This window comes from Gopherus flavomarginatus, chromosome 6 (assembly GCF_025201925.1).
Source record: "Gopherus flavomarginatus isolate rGopFla2 chromosome 6, rGopFla2.mat.asm, whole genome shotgun sequence".
In the NCBI taxonomy this organism is placed as follows: domain Eukaryota; kingdom Metazoa; phylum Chordata; order Testudines; family Testudinidae; genus Gopherus; species Gopherus flavomarginatus.
The window spans coordinates 25,355,149-25,372,413 of NC_066622.1; the positions used below are offsets into that span (position 1 = coordinate 25,355,149).

General features: G+C 38.8%; 1 protein-coding gene across 6 annotated transcripts in view; it reads left to right on the forward strand.

The window, feature by feature from the left end:
• The window catches only part of DNAH12 (dynein axonemal heavy chain 12), a 159,719-nt gene that overhangs the window by 7,442 nt on the left and 135,012 nt on the right, over window positions 1-17,265 (forward strand). For all 6 annotated transcript variants that reach the window (XM_050958412.1, XM_050958415.1, XM_050958416.1 and 3 more), the window contains 10 exons: window positions 40-212; window positions 5,392-5,482; window positions 5,828-5,854; window positions 7,258-7,447; window positions 9,127-9,202; window positions 10,453-10,611; window positions 11,393-11,588; window positions 12,489-12,677; window positions 16,814-16,970; window positions 17,091-17,182. In XM_050958412.1, the coding sequence (XP_050814369.1) occupies window positions 40-212; window positions 5,392-5,482; window positions 5,828-5,854; window positions 7,258-7,447; window positions 9,127-9,202; window positions 10,453-10,611; window positions 11,393-11,588; window positions 12,489-12,677; window positions 16,814-16,970; window positions 17,091-17,182 (1,350 nt within the window). The remainder of the gene's footprint in view (window positions 1-39; window positions 213-5,391; window positions 5,483-5,827; window positions 5,855-7,257; window positions 7,448-9,126; window positions 9,203-10,452; window positions 10,612-11,392; window positions 11,589-12,488; window positions 12,678-16,813; window positions 16,971-17,090; window positions 17,183-17,265) is intronic.

The window sequence follows — 17,265 nt, forward strand, 5'->3', positions numbered from 1 at the left end:
GTAATCTATTAAATTTTTCTTGTTTTCTTGTGCATTTAGATGTCATTGTCAAACAGATTGACACTACCCACTGATAAAGAGGATTGGAACAATCATTTACCACCTATACTTTTACCTATGTCATCAACAGCTGGTGTGTCATCCTCATCACACAATAAACTATTGAAATACCGAAGATTCAAGGAACAGCAAAAGACGCTTAATCAGATAGTGTGAGTTTCATATAATTCAACCAATAAGTGATGTTCAGATTCAGATTAAAGGATCACTGCATTCCTAGGCAACTGAGAGGTTTTAACAATCTTTTTTTCTTCGAGTTTTATGCTGCCACCCATTACCATCAAAGTGTCTTCCATATAAAATCAATAGCAAGGTCCCTAATGATGTCACGGAGTCTCACTGACACTTTTCCCTTTACAGGATCAAAACTCGGGGGTAGCTTTAGAGGTTTTCTTTGTGAAGGGAAAGGATTAGGAATGAGTGTCAGTTACGATGGAAAGGTTTTCTCAAAAAAGAAGGCTTTGCAATGTTAACTAAAGATGGATAGACTCTGGATTCACTTCAGCTCCTCTAGAAGATTGTTCTGTAGCTGGGTCCTTGCAATAGAGAAAGCTCTGGCCCCAGCTCTTGCATGTTTTGTTCTAGGTTTAGTGATTTGCATTGTCTCAAAGGAGTGCACCTGTTGTGGTGGTTCATAGATAAGGCTATGATTTAGTCACGGGTATTTTTAATTAAAGTTATGGACAGGTCACAAGCAATAAACAAAAATTCATCGCCTGTGACAAAAATTCATCACCTATATCACAGACAATAAACAAAAATTCATCGCCAGTACTTATACTGTAAATACCCCAGACTAAATCTTGGGAGGGAGGGGTCGCTGCTAGGGAGGGGTCCACAGCACTAGCTGCCTAGGGCTGCTGCTGACTGGCAGCTGCTCCAGTGCCCCAGGACTGCTGCCGGGTACTGCTGACCTCTGCTGCTCCAGCTGCCCTGGGACTGCTGCTGGGGTCTGCCAACAGCAGCTGTTCCAGCCACCCTGGGACTGCTGCTGGGGGCCGCTGACAGCGGCTGCTATGGCTGCCCCAAGGATCACTGCTCGGGCGGTCCCCGGTTCCAGCCGCACTGGCCGCTGCTTGGGCGATCCCTGGGGCCAGCTGCAGCAGCTGCTGCTCGGGTAGTCCTCAGGGCCACTCTAGCAGCAGCTGGTGTGGCTGGCCCTGGCGCTACCTGAGCAGCTGGCCCTGGGGTCAGCCACACTGGCCGCTGCAGAAGTCATGGAGATCACGGAAAGTCATGGAATCTGTGACTTCTGTGACCTTCATGACAGACATGGAGCCCTATTCATAGATCTACATACATTAATATTATACACAAATAATGCTTTACAAGTCCTATGTATGAAAAAGCATTTACAAAAACATTAGAAAGAGTAATTTCATGTAATTTTTGTAGATCTGACTGTAACTAAATTAACATGGAAATCTATTGCTAAGGTTTTTTTGAAATTTATTTATTGCAACTATCTTTTAAATTACTATATTTCTTTTTCTGCAAGTTTTTAAGGATGTATGATTGCTCTGTTGGTATAAATGCAAGGATGATGTGGGCTAAGAACGCATCTGTCAGGTTACCCTGGGAGTAGTGTTGGGCATTGGAAGTGTGTGTGTTTGCTTGCTTGATCAAAGATAAAGCAGTGCAAAGGAAGCAATCTAACCTAAATCTATAGGGTTAAGAAACATAGACAAAGTACATAATTGCCTCAAGATGATTGAATGGAGACTAAGGCCTCAGTCTAGCAATGGCTTTAGCACATGCTTATCTTACTTAGCATGTGAGTCCCATTGATGTCAATTCAATGTTTAAAGTTAAGCACCTGTGTAAGTCTTTGTAGGATTGGAGCCATGTTGGTGAAATGTAGTGAGGGTACTCAGTTGTATGGATAACCCTAATGCATCTCTCTTAAAAGTAAGAGTCATGCAATATCTTTATGCACTGCATGCATATACCTGTTCACATTTTGAAACATTTTTCTTTTTACTCAGACTATAGTTAAGAAATATCCCCCCCCCCTTGTTTTCTTTGGAAATAATTCAATTCCTAAATAGATAAAATAAGGCCTGGATTTTACAGTCTGGTCCATGCAGGGGGAATTCCTGCATTAGTTTAGTGTCCTATTGATTTCAGTGGAATTAAGCACTGGCTTAAAGTCAGATTGCAGGATCAAGGCCTAAGAGTAGTTTAGCACAAGGGAATTGGATTAGTACTGAGGAAAAGAGGCAATGGTATTTTTATTAATAACTATAAAATCAGTTATACAAAGCCATACATTTACATGGTGCTTTACAAGCAGAGAGCAAGATAACCTGCCCTGCATGTTTTTCAGTCTATCACAGGGGTCAGCAACCTCTGGCACATGGCTCCTTGGTGGGCTGGGCCAGTTTGTTTACTGCATCGGCAGATTCGGCCGACTGTGGCTCCCACTGACCGCAGTTTGCTATCCCAGGCCAATGGGGGCGGCAGGAAGCTGCATGGGCCGAGGGATGTGCAGGCCGCAGCTTCCAGCCGAACCTGTCAATGCAACAGGTAAACAAACTGGCCCGGCCTGCCAGGCTGCTTACCCTGGCAAGCCATGTGCCAGAGGTTGCCGACGCCTGGTCTATCACAATACAAGCTTAACAAATACAAAATTAAACTCCTGCATTTTTAGTTCTTAACATCTGAAACCAAATTCTGATTTTCCACTAATATCTGTAGTGGCAGAGTGAGGCCACTTGGAATGCTCGGAATGTTAACTATGTCACAATGATAATTTATTATACAATAAAATGACTGCTGACGTGCATTCTGATAGGCTGAGAAGGATCTCTTGAAGTATGATATTAAATTGTCTTGTTAAATTGATTCTCCTTAAATAAGGTCAGTTATGATCCTCACATATTTAGTGTCATTGATGGCCTAAGATACACTATTTGCAGCTATGTTACAAGAGAATTACATAATCATAATCATACCATCAGTAGGAAGTTCTGCTTAAATATTGATACCTATCCTTAGACTGTACATTGTGTGAATAGTTTAAAATATTATTAATTCCACTCTTGTTAAGTGTAAATGTACTGTTGAGAAAGAGAAGATGATACCTTTGATTTGTTTAAAGGGACACTATAAACCTGAAACTTAGCCAGTTTTAAAAAGAAATTCAAAATAGTTTCAGTTACTGCACTTGTCCCTGAGTCCCCTTGCCAATGTTTGTGGATTTTATAATCATATTTTCTACTTTGTAAAATGATTTTTTCCTTTTTGATTTGTGAAAACCCCACACAGGGAAACAGTAAAACAGCTGTCAAATACTTAATGTAAAGAAACTGGAAAAAATGGACAACAATCAGTTTTTTCCTCTTTCATCTTTTTCAATTTTAAATAATCTTGAGCAATAATAGATTATTAATTTTCAGATGATGTGTAATTTTTTTTAAATGGTCTCTTCTAAATTGTGATTTTTTTTTAGTATTGTACGTATATTTAGAAATTTTGATAGATACACTTATGAATGTTAAATAAAATATTTTAAATTTAAAATGCGGAAGACAGGTTTATTTCAAACATGTCATATAATCTCTAAAATGACCTTGTTCTGTCATGTATGTTAAGAATGGGATTGCTAGCTGTAATCAAATATGTTATTGCTATTTTGACTTTTAATTTGTAAACTAGATGGGCAATTATGTGATACCAATACATGAGAATTAAGAAAAACACACTCTTGATGTTGAATACACTATGATGCAACATTAATCAAACAAAGAATACATTAGGTGGAAATATTAAATTTTAATTTTAACTTCAAACTTATTGCCAGTGAGTCTAATAGTGACTGACTATTTTTCTTGAACTGTTCTACTAGGATACGTCTCCTGAACCATATGTCTACTGCTAACAAACTCACTGTGCCGGCTTACTGGTTTTTGAATGTTATAATTCCTGATGTCAGATTTGTGTCCATTTATTCTTGTGTACAGACTGTCTGGTTTGACCAGTGTACATGGCAGAGGGGCATTGCTGGCACATGATGGCATATGTGCAGGTGATGATAGATGTGCAGGTGAATGAGCCCCTGATTCAAAACCATTCAAAAACCAGTAGGAGAACACTTTAATCTCCCTGGTCAATCAATAACAGACATAAAAGTGGCAATTCTTCAACAACAAAAACTTCAAAAACAGACTCCAACATGAAACTGCATAGCTGAAATTAATTTGCAAACTGGACACCATCAAATTAGGCCTGAATAAAGACTGGGAGTGGTTGGGTCATTACAAAACCTAAACTTAATTTCCCCCATACTAATTTCCCCCTACTGTTATTCACACCTTCTTCTCAACTGTTTTGTAGTGGTAATGAGAGTGGCCCACTTCAAAGTTATTTTTCTTCCATTGGTATCCTACTGTTAATTAAATTGTCTCATTATACTGATCTCACACTTGGTAAGGCAGCTGCCATCTTTTCCTGTATTTTCCACTCCATGCATTTTCCTGCTCCTGTATTTTCCACTCCATGCATCTGATGAAGTGGGTTCTAGCTCATGAAAGCTTATGCCCAAATAAATTTATTAGTCTCCCAGTGCCACAAGGACTCCTCATTGTTTTTTCTGATACAGACTAACATGGCTACCACTCCGAAACCTGTATATATATGTTCACTTGTTAATGTACAGTGTACTCACATTAAGCAGAATGAGGTGCAATGTTTTGATTGCTAAGGTCAACATGACAGGCCAATACCAGTCATCTAAACTCTTCTAATGGCCATTTAATTATTTTAGTTATTTATTTTTCAATTTATAAATTCATGCAGTAAAAAGAAGAGCATGTTTTTTGCTTCTTAACATATTTAAATAATACAATTAGACTTCCTCAGGAACCTCACTTCATTCAGTCATATATATACACCGGACCCTCACTAGAACGCGCGTCTATATAGCTCGAATTCACATATGTCACGGTCATGGATCTCAAATTTAATTACTTTAATTGCAATTCATTTTAACGTGGTCCCTGCTATAACTCAGGTCCCCATGTTAACGCAGTATCACGCATGGATCCCAAATCCCACGTTCTAGTGAAAGTCCCGTGTGTGTACGTATATATATATATATATACACATGCGCACACACACACACAATATTTTCTTTTAACTGTGATTAAGATATGGATATCTCACTATAGAAGAGAAGAGAGAGCGAGTTGGAGAGTCTTACTCTATAGAGTTGGAATAGTTGGTAAATATGAAAAAGGAATTTGCAGCACTTTAAAATGACTGTATTATGTTATTTTTTAAATATTGTGTAAAAGCTTTTTAAACTATTTCCAACTATAACCTATACTTCAGAATTGACCGGGCTTTAAAAGATTATAAAGCAACCATGGAAGAAAAGTATCGGAGAGTTCCCACACCTCCTGAGCCAGAACTACCTTCTACTGTGAGTTTTTAATTCCTTTCAGCTGTAATGTTTAATTTTAATCATGTTATATTTGATTCTTGTTGATAATGTATTTAGTCTCTTATCTGCAAATGTTTAGCAAATTAGGGCCTAATCCTGCATTAAATCATAAATAGCTTGACCCATGTGAATAGTTCCACTGAAGTCAATATATAGATGCATGCATGTTTGTAAGGTAGAGCTCTTAAGTAGCAATAATATTTGTTCAGCTTGAGAATCACGATTTATATTAATATATTTGTTTTCTGATATGGATTATCATTGTTTACACTCATACTTTGATATGTGACTTGTTTTTGTTATGTTTTCATTTTATTTTTACAGATGAACAGTGAACAAAAAAAACGAAGAGTGAGTTAAATTGTTTACTATTCTACTTTTCTCACAAGAGATACCGCATGATTCCTGTGCTGAAATAATACAGAAATTGCATGTGTGTGAAGAATTAATAGTGTTAAATTAGGCCAGTTTCTAACAGTTGTCTTTTGGAAGAGATGGCTGTTATGCTGTCTGGAGTGGCTCACGGCCGTGAGTGCCTACCTCAGGACAAACTGCCAAAAATGAGCTAGACGCTCCAAATTGGTGGTATGTTTTATAATTAGATTTCACCAACCGAAGTAACAAATGTGAACTCCTGGATCACTATAATAGTCTTATCATTGAGTCACAGGCAGTCCTCTTAGACTGGAGAGCCTATCTTGCTACCCAGGCAAGCTGGACTAAGTGATAAGTGTTCACTTAACCAGTGTTTTTCAAACCTGGGTCGAGACTGGCTCGCAGCATATAAGGCACTGGGTCGCTTTGCTGCAATCAGCCATGCCTACTGGGATTTAAAAATCCTGTTGTCGGGGCTGCCCAGCTAAGGCAGACTAGTGCCTACCTTTTCCGACACCGTGCTGTGCCCCGGAAGCAGCCATAACGGGTCTGGCTTCTAGGCAGTGGGGCCGTGGGGTCCCGCGTGCTGCCCCCACCCGAAGCACCAGTTCCCAGCCAATGGGGACTGGAGGGTGGTGGTACCTGCAGGCGAGAGTCACGCAAAGCTGCTTGCGTGCTTCTGCCTAGGAGCTAGACATCAGTGAGTTTTGAATTAAGGCCATAGGTTACATTCTAGCCCCTGGGAAATGGAAGGGTTTGGGAATCATGGAGGTTGTGCCCTGGTTTTAAGGAGAAAATTTATTTGTATGTGTGTATGTACATGTGCAAATCATGGAGCAGATAACTTCTTGTTCTTAAGACAAGGCATATATCTGTGAGCCACTCTGCTCTCAGACACAAATCTACAGTCCAGCATCTGTCCTAAACTAGAAAGAAGCTTGATCACACCTACTTAGCCACTGTGTTCCATACACTTCCCCTGTCAAGTAAGTGTCAATGTCTAAGATCCAGAGGTGTACAGGTCTTAATGTGGGTGGTAACAAACCCATCACCCACAAGCACCAGCTCATACCTCATTAGTCTGCTGTGTCAGGTAAATGATTAATTGAGCTGCTTTAATATCAGCCTTAGAGGAGGCTATCTATTGTATCAAAGTCACAAAGATGTGCTCCACAAGCATTAGCAGAAACTGAGACAAGAAAGATAACAATACACTATCTTTGCGTAATGGGGCAGGCAAATTTTTTTTACCTGTTTTGGGGCAGCCTTCAGTGTACTAGTTATTACTTTGACAAGATAATAATCCCACTGATACCCTGACTCTACTGATGAAAGTCTAGTTTAGCGGATTAATGATTATGATATTATTGTCCTTTCAGACCAACTATCTCTTTATGAAGAAGTGTGTGGAAAGTAATCCAGTAGTTCCTATTCAGCAGCAATGGCTGACCTCCATGCTCACTCTGGTGCCTCAGTCCCTTATGGAAGGCAAGGACAGAGAGTTACTGGTTGAAGAGCTTTTAGATGAAGTAACAAAAGATTTTGAAATGAGCATGAAGAGATGTGTGGGTAAGAGCTACAAGCTACATTATATTAATATTAATGTATGAATAGGTACATGTTATAATCTATTCAAAATGGTGCTGCAGAAAATTGTCACCGGGGGGAAAAAGAGATGTCCTTAATTCTAGTTTACTGACTTGAAGTAATATCATAGTGAAGACAAAGCAGTCTGTATTTTTCACCTGAGTTAGTTAGCAGGCCGAGTTATGGAGGCATTTAGTCTTTAATTCCTTCTGCTTACTCATGTGAAGACTATAAACTGTCTTGTCTTTGCTTGGGTGTTACTTTGAGATTAAATAATTTCAGTTATTTTACTTGAGTTGAGAATATATCTATTTTTCTACTGAAGAGACAACCTTCATGGCTTATCTCTGCCTTACCCATCATTTTTTATGTTAGAGGGCCCTCTTTTCTTGCCTATTCTATTTCAGGGATATTAGCCTTTATTGTTCATTAGTCATATTTTCTCACAAGCACCCTCATCCTTTTTTCCCCACGTTAGTTCTTATGCTCCTGGTAAAAATCTGCAAAGAAACTGTGTTATCCTTCAAATCTCTCCTGAAAACTTAACCTCTGTCATGTTGTCTACAAAATAATTGGTAACAGCTAAAGCTGATTTAATCAAAATTGTCTCACTGTTACTTTATGCTGCTCCCCCATCTGCTTGTTTGTCTCTCATAATATAGATTGTAAGGAACTGTCTTTTTATTGTGTGTGTTTATAGTGCCTAGCTTAATGGTCACTCTATATATATATACTTGATTTCTTACTGGGGCCTCTAGGTGTTGCAATTATACAAATAAAATAATAATTATGTTTGAATTAATGTTCTTCTACTTTCTACTGTTATTAAAGCAAACATAAAAGACATTGTGGTAGGGTGAAGATGAACCAGATGACAAATGCCCTTCTGACTTTCTTTTATTTTGCAAGTTATAAAGTGAGGTGCTTAAAACTGAATATTTTTTGTTGGATGTTTTTTCATAGACATTTCTGAAACTTGTTTTCAAAAGATTTTAAAATGGAATTTTAAATCTAGATTTTTTTTTAATCTAAAGCTTCCATAATTTTTTTCACACTAAAAGTTTCCGAAAACTGCAAAAGTATTTGTGATAAAATTTTATACCCGATATTTTTGTGGCTAATATTTAAAATTAATAGGTTAGGTTATTCTTTTCATTTAAAATGTTGCCAGCATATTCATAACATCCTTACTACTACCAATGCTTTTTTGAAAAGTGGGAACTTTATTGACCACTTATAGTCTGGAACTTGGTTTAGAATTTGATATGAACAAGACAGCACTTATGGCAGCAGAGTGCCCTGTCACATACACTCCAGTGGAAGTTTTTTTAAGTGTTCTAATTATTTTACATGTTAAGCACTAGTTTATCCAAAACCTTATGAAGATTAAAGGACAGTCTGATAGGAAAAGGAGATTCCTTATTTAATATCAGTTTTCCGCAAAACATACTTGACAATACAAACTTTTAAAATGGCCTCATCAGGGACCTTTGTGGGGGGAAATATTATGAAAAATTTGAGTGATAGTTAAATCTCCATCATACCAGAGTCTTGGTCCTCTCCAGAGAAAGACAGAGAAAATACCAGCCAGTTTCCTTTTGTGGAAATTAAATATAGTTAAATTTCCTTCTAATGGTTACATATTTATAAATGCATTCTAGTGCGAAGTGTTCTTGTGAAACCTGATGTAAAAGGACTTGAAGATGAAAAGGAAGGACCATTACCAGTCTCACCTTTGTGAGTAAATTACATTAAGAAGTAGCCTAGTGACTAATCACCCTTTCAGTTACATTTGGGCGACTCTTATTTAGGGTGACCAGATGTCCCGATTTTATACGGACAGTCCCGATTTTGGGGTCTTTTTCTTATATAGGTTCCTATTACCCCTCTCCCCTGTCCCAATTTTTCACACTTGTTGTCTGGTCACCCTACTCTTACTCAGATGTATAAGCACAATAATGGGATAACTGGGCTCCTAGTATTGATTCTGCAATTCAGCAGTAATCAGGCCCTTGTTCTTATATAGCAGTTTACATCCAAATGAATCATTAATTCTTTAAAAATTTTTTATGAGAGGGCACATTTTGGCACCCTTGCTCACACTGAGCATCACCCTTCTTCAAGAGTAGTTCTATTTGAAGTCAATGGGACTAATGAAGTAAGGTGTTATTCAATATGAATAAGGATATCAGAATCTAGCCCTGATTATGCAAATCATAAAGATCATGTTGCCCACAACTGAAATGTAGCCACCGCTAGAATGAAATGCGTCTTTTCAATGGTAGAGAGCAATGCTTCACTACACTTTGGCTGCCTCATCCTGCAATCATTGAAGTTGATGGCAAAGCTTCCACTGACTTCAGTGATGTGCGATCCAGCCCTAGGACAGGAAGTAAGTTGAAACTGTAGGGAGATTCAGGTAGAATATAAATCCCTAATTTGGAATTTGACTAGGACGTCAGGGTTCATACAAATACTCTTTTGAAGAGTTCAATGGGAATTTTAATGACCACTTGTAGTCTGGAACTTGGTTTTAAATTTAATCTGAAAGATGGCAATTATGGCAGCAGAGTGCCCCCTGTCACATTCTGTTGGTATATTTATTTAGAAGCAAGAGTGCCATTTTCTGAATCACCAGCACTTGCATCTCTCACCCAAATACTAATCCAGTCTGACCCTTCTGAGTTAATAATATCTGATGAAATCACAGTTTATGATGGTGAACCGGTGGTAAAACCAGTTGATCTGAAATAGAGTGTATTATCTCATGGATGAGTGAACAATTTATTTACATAATTTCCACTACATTATGTTGAAGATAGGTGCATAACACCCTTACCTGCATAAATGTGTGGGTGTATATCTATATATATATATAATTTATTTATTTTAAAAATCACACTTTTTAGATCTAAAGGATATTTTACTGAAGTTCTTTAATATGTTGTGTTGTTTGTTTTCTCCACTTGTTGCTTTTACTTTTTCAGAGGTCTGGATTTTTCCAGACCATGGCATAATAGTTTTATACAAGCAAGAAGTCAGATCCTCACAAACTTGCACATTCTTCATCCTACTCTGAAAATTTTACTGGATATTGGTTACACTACATTTTCCAAATTACTTATAGTGGACTTGTCAAATTTCAGGTAAAATATCTTTTGTTGAATTAAAAGATTATAAATGTTGGCTATATGAGCAGTGTTTTTGTAGTTAATAAAAATTTTATGAAATTGCAATTTATTTTAATTTGATATATGAATAATAAAATGCTTAATGTGTTATTTCGGTTCTTTAAGGTCCTATAAGTAGGAAACATCACACTGTAAAACATTTAACATAATTTTCCTACTCTGTGCTATGAACAAATAGTTCATCTGCTTGTACATTCTGAGTAATATCAGTACATTGGGAGTATGTTCTCCCATTAATTCTCTTAAGGCCAGCTCATGAGCAGTAGAACTCAATGGCTAAATTCCCATTGACTTCAGTGGACCAAGACATGACATATAGTAGGACTGATTCCCTGTATTTTTACCTGAAGAAATTGATATGTTCTCTTCTAGCAAGACTGCTAGCTGTAGGGCAACTTCACCAATGTTCATCTCCTCATTTTCCACTATTACATGTTCCCTTTACTATTTACATTTGGTTATTTTTCTCCAGTCTTGCAGTTGATAAATCCAGTTTTATCTTCCTTACCTTTGTTGCTGATCCTGTTCCCAGTATCAGTTCTTCTTTAGTTTTTGGGGCTTTTCAATCTGAGCTTAAGAGAATCACTTATTCTTTCCTTTTTTTAAAGGAAGAATAGACTTCATAGTTTGGTAGATATAGTACAAGACTAAGATCCCAGTTCTACACAGTTGTCCTGTTAGATCTTAGAATTTAATTTTCATATCAGTCCTTCGTTTTTCTTTTTCTGGTAAACAGTTTGAAAGGTCCAATTGACTGTGAATCACTGAAGAATGATGTTTCTTTAAACTGTTCAAAAACAGAAGAGAAATTACTGAACACATGGTATCCAAGAGTTATCAATCTCTTCACCAGAAAGGAGGCATTAGAGGGTGTAAAGTCAGATAAAGTTGATTCTTTCTATAACTGCGTGGCTACACTTATGTCTAACCAGGTGAATATCTTTTGAACCTACAATAGTTAACTTTTATATGTAATAATTTGGTGATTTTTAAATAAGCTAGTTCAATATACCATCTGTTATTTTTAATTAAAAATCTTATTGTTAACTCTCTATTGTCTGGAATCCAGTTAGATTAGGAAAATATATTGCCAGATTTTTAAAAAGTTTTCTTTTGTAAAAGACTTAGATAGTATTAAGTGTTTTTATTTTCCCCAAAGCGAATGAAAATTTTGGACATAAAACAGTCTGATAGTCTCTTTCAAGAGACTCAGTCACTTGAAACCTAATCAGTTAAAAAAAGAGATAAAATTGATGAATTCCCCAGCCAGTTTTCGTGGTTGCAAAATTATATTTCCCATATTTTTTAAAAAATCCTTTACCCTGCTGCTGTATTTTAAAACAAACACACACATACAAAGAAGGGAAACTGACAAAGGACTAGTTGTGTAAATATGAATAATGTTCAGTGGGATTAAAGTTGCTCATGTATAAGTGTGTTCAGGATCAAACCCTGAAAAAAAAATTATAGGAAAAAGGTTAAAACTAACTATATACAAAGTGCTTTCAAATGCACAAAGTAAGCAAACAAAAATTAAAAATAATTATCATATTCCATCTGTCATTTGTAGTAATGCTTGGGTGCACTAGTAATCTTAGTTGTGTTATTGTAACAATAGCAGATAAAAACACTTTGACAGAAGTGAGTGTTACTTTTAAGGGTCTGATCTAATGCCCACTGAAGTCAATTGAAGGACTCCTATTGATTTAATTGAGCTCCGGGCAAGGCTCAAGGTACTGAAGTAAAATGGAAGTCCTGATTTATTTAAAAAGTGGAAGAGATATAGTTTTTGGTGCTTTCATGTAATAAAGTCAATGTGTGGTATTGTCTAGCTGAAAGAGCTGTTGAGAAGAACCGTTGAAGCTTATGTGAAGCTCTTTGATCCTGAAGACAAAAGATGGCTGCCATTGTTTAAGATGGAATTGACTTTTGATGATGAGAAAATGGAGTTCTATCCAAGCCTTCAAGATCTGGAAGAAGCCATTCTGTTTATAGTGACCCGGATAGGGCAGACTCTGCAGGTGCAGTTTAATCTTTATTTACCTCTTGAGTCTGTATGTGTAACGTTACAGAGTATATGAAGATGTTAATAATTTAGGATCTTGTCCTGCCCTGGCCAGAAGAGAGTTTAGAAACAGAGATGTAGCCTGGTGCATTGTCTCTGCTGCAAGGATTCTGCAATGCAGAGCATGTTTCCTTATGGCAGTCAGGATGCTGAGCTCTGAGGTGTGTTTTGGTGTGCCTTGGACCAGGAGCCAGTGATTGCCTATGTGCCACCTAATGATTAGTATTTACTGCCAATGGCAACATATGCACTAAACAGTCTAAAGAGGGAGGCCTGGATACCCTCTGTGTCACAGACTGTTCCCCAGTGAGAACATTGTGAGCAGCTTGACAAATAGAGTTTGGACCAATAAAGCCCAACACTACTTCTCTGAGTGATTGCACATCCATTCCACTGTAAGTTTGTGCACACCTCGTGCACAATTATTGGAGATTTTTCCCTCAGCAGTACCTGTTGGGGTGGCATGAGTGCCCTTTGCTGCCTCACACCCCTGCATTCAGGAATAAAGGGCAGAGCCATCCCTGACCTCCCTCAGTTCCTTCATACCACCAGGAACCGTTGTTGGAACTGCTATCCTTGCATTTGAAAGTCCTACCCTCTTTAGTGTAGATAGTACCAGTTGTGTTGGTTTTAGGCTAGTTTAGAGTTTTTATACATAGTTTAGATGAAAGAGTAAGTTTAGGTTAGTATTTAGTATCATGGAATGACCAGTTTCCGTTTTGGTACTGGTACCGGATTCATGCCTTGTTCTCCGGGCTTTAAGACCTTCACTCAGGTAACAAGTCTATGCCAGTAAATGACCTGCATCCCAGCTGTCTTGAATGTCTGGGGGAGGTGTATGTGAGTGACAAAGGTGACATTTGTAGGGGGTTCTAGCTCTGCTTAAAGAAAAGGCAACTAGACTCAACAGTCTGCTCATGGAGCCTGCAGTTTGCCCACCATCAGATCCTTCCTGTGCAGAGCAGGTATCAAGCATGTCCAGATCTGTTAGGAGTGCTCCCCTTGATCTGACTGAGTCAAGAAGCAGATCTTTGTTAGAGATGCTGAAGAAGAGGCAATGTAAGTCTTCTAAAGACTCAATACCAGCATTGTCTAGATCTTCAGTGAAAGCAACAAGTGGAGGCAATGACACAGAGGAGTGCTCAAAGAAGAGGCACTCCCAGGTATAGTCCTTAAACCAAGAGGGGTCACTCACTCCAGAGCCTAGGACGGGCTCGTTGAAACTGATCCAATGTGTGGTATGCCAAAAGGGAAAGAAATAAAGAAACTGGACCTATTCTGAAGGAAGCTTTATTCTACGGGAGGTTTACAGTTTAGAATCATGAACCAGCAGGCTCTGTTGAGTCAGTACGACAGGCTTCCGGATGAGGTAAAGCAGGAGTTCACTGCTATGATAGAGGAGGGCAATTTAGTTGCCAGAACAGCTTGCAGGCAAGTCTAGATGTGGCAGACTCTGCTGCTCGAGCTATGGTTTCTGCCATCACAATGTGGCATTCCTCTTGGTTGCAGTTGTCATGTCTTCTCCCAGAGGTGCAACAAACTCTCCAAGACCTCCCATTTGAAGACCTCTCACTCTTTTTTAAAAAGACTGATGAGAGACTACATAGTCTTAAGGATTCAAGAGCAACCCTTAAGTCTCTGGGGATTTATACACTAATGACAAAAAGTAAACAGTTCTGCCTGCAGCAGACCCAGTGGTTTCTGCCTTTCATGTCTCGTACCCAGGACCTGTTCAGGAATAGGGGCAGAAATTACAAGAGGCATCTTCCTCCTCCTTCTTCTTCTGTAGCTGCCAGTTCATCTAGGTAAACTGGGTCCTCTAAACAAACACTTTGATCTGTTGGTTAAGAGCAGTCAACCACTACCCAGAATATCTTTTTCCGCCCCAATATTTGCCAACCGTCTGTGCCTCTTCCTAAGTGCTTGTCCCGCATCATCATGGATTGCTGGGTCCTAAGCACAGTGGAACTGGGATACACCCTTTAATTTGTTTCTATTCCTTCATTCCACTCCCCTTCCCCATCTGACTTCAGGGATCACTGTCATGAGAATGTTCTGCTTCAGGAAGTCCAGTCTCTCCTTCTCATGAGGGCCATAGAGGAAGTTCCCATGTTGCTCAGAGGCAAGGATTTTAGTCCTGATTCTTCATAATCCTGAAGCAAAGGGGGGTCTCAGACCTATTTTAGATCTAAGACTGCTAGCTAAGATCCTAAAGAAAATAAAATTCTGGATGGTCACTCTAGCTTCTGTTATCCCTTCCCTAGATGACTGGTATGCTGCTCTCAACTTAAGACACTTATTTTCACGTGGCAATTCCCTAGAGCCCTGAAAATGCCTCAGATTTGTGGTCAATGATCCCACTGATAATTCACAGTATTGCCCTATGGCCTGTCAGTAGTTCCTGATGTGTTCAACGAAGTGCATGACTGTGGTAGCAGCATTCTTGCAAAAGTCAGGAGTCTTACCTAGACAACTGGCTAGTAAGAAGTCAGTCCAGATCTCAGGTACTGTCCAGCATGGCAACTGTGCAGTCCACCTTTGACACGCAGGCTCCTAATCAATAAGTAGAAATCTACCCTGACTCCTGTACAAGGAATAGAATTTATTGGAGCAGTCCAGAACTCTACAAAGGCCAGGGCTTTCCTGCTAAGGCTGAGATTCCAAACAATGGAGGTTGTTGCTGTAGCTCTAAAGGTACATCCTGTCACTGCATTACAAAACTGCATCAAACTTCTGAGGCATTTGCCAGTGTGCACTTGTGTGGTGCAGCATGCCAGAATGCACTTCAAGGAGCTACAAGCTTGGCTAGCTGTGGTGTAGTCATCAGCCTGCCATCATATAGAAATGGTGATTCAAGTACTATTCAGGTCTTGTTCTCCCTGGACTGGTATGTAGAACCTTCAGGGGGTTGTGTGGGAATTCCCTTTGCTTCTCCAGAATAGGCAATCACCCTAGTCACAGATGCATCAAATTTAGGTTGGGGGAGCTCACTTAGGACCCCTTTCAGATGCAAGATCTTTGGTCTTTCCAAAATCTAAAGTGCCTGTGCATATTAGGGAGCGTTGGGCCATCCATTTGGCTTGCATAGCATTCCTTCCATATGTCCAAGGTCATAATTTGTTGGTGTTCACCAACAACACAACAGTCATATAACCAAACAAAGCGCAGCCCAGTCCACAAAAGTTATGCCAAGAGGCAATTCTGCTTTGGAATTTTTGCACTGCCAGTTTTATCAGCCTTAAAGATTCTTATCTTCTAGGAATTCAGAATACTCTTGCAGATCATTTAACCAGGTAATTCACAAATCACTATCAGTGTTCTCATCATCCAGAAGTGTCCAGTTCCATTTTCCAGCTGTGGAGGACTCCCCATGTTAGCAACAAAAGCAAACAAAAAAGTAATCTCTTTTTTTGTTCCTGAGCAGGCAACAACCCAATGGTTCATTGACAATGAACCTGTCAGTGAACAACCCAGATTCATTGTCAGCCCAGGTTCTTTTGTTTTTGTTATTATCATCAACTTAATTCAAATTACTACCATTTTGGATAAAGGATGTATCTGTTAAATAGCTAACACCTCCAGTCCCTTAAATTAAAGTGTGAAGGTTTAAAGCCTTATAGTTAAGATACTGGACTGGAACTCGAGGTTGCCACAGACTTCCTGGATGACTTTGGGCAAGTACCTGAGGGCTAGATTCCAACAACCTTATTCATACTTAGGCTACTTCCAGAGTAACGTATCACTAATTGATTTCAATGGGGCTAGCCACAGAGTAAGGGTGTCGTAATGTAGCCGTATATCTCTTTGTGCCTCTGTTCCTCATCTGTAAAATGGGAATAATACATTGTTTGTTTAGACTATAGGCTCTTGGGGCAGGGAGTCTTGGTGTGCATGTGTGCACATGGTCGATAGCACAATGGAGCCCCGATCTTGGTTGGGGCCTCTTGTGATTTTGCAACACAAATAAATAATAGCAGCAAGCCCAGTTTTTAAAAAAACCTTTCCAAGTTACATTTTAGGAACATGTATCTAAATTTTGTATTGCTATTCTTTTACTTTTTTAATATAATTGTCATTTTCTGCTTCTCTTAGAATGTTCAAACAGTACATTCTTGGCTAGCTGGTGGGGCCACCACTGCAACTCTTGACACTGAACTTGCTGACCATGTCATAGCTTGGGCCTCATCTACACTAAAGAGAGCAATCCAGGCCAACTTGGAAGGTCCGAAAGAACATTTTGAAAGATACGGTAAGTGAGCTAAGACTGCGTTTTGTATGAGAATGTTAGTACTTGAAGTTAATTTTGTGAAATAATTACCCTACTTTTATGTACATGCATTGTGGTTTAAATGTGATTATTACCTTACAGTTGAAAGGTATGGTTGGCTTGTAGATGGTACAGCAGACACACGAATAGAGAGCTTTGAAGCAGAAGAACACAGTTTTGATGAATATACTGCTGTAAGTTTAAATTATACGTTGTATGCATAATTTTTCTTTGCAATAATTAAAAAAATAGAGAAAAATAGGTGTACAGCCGTTAA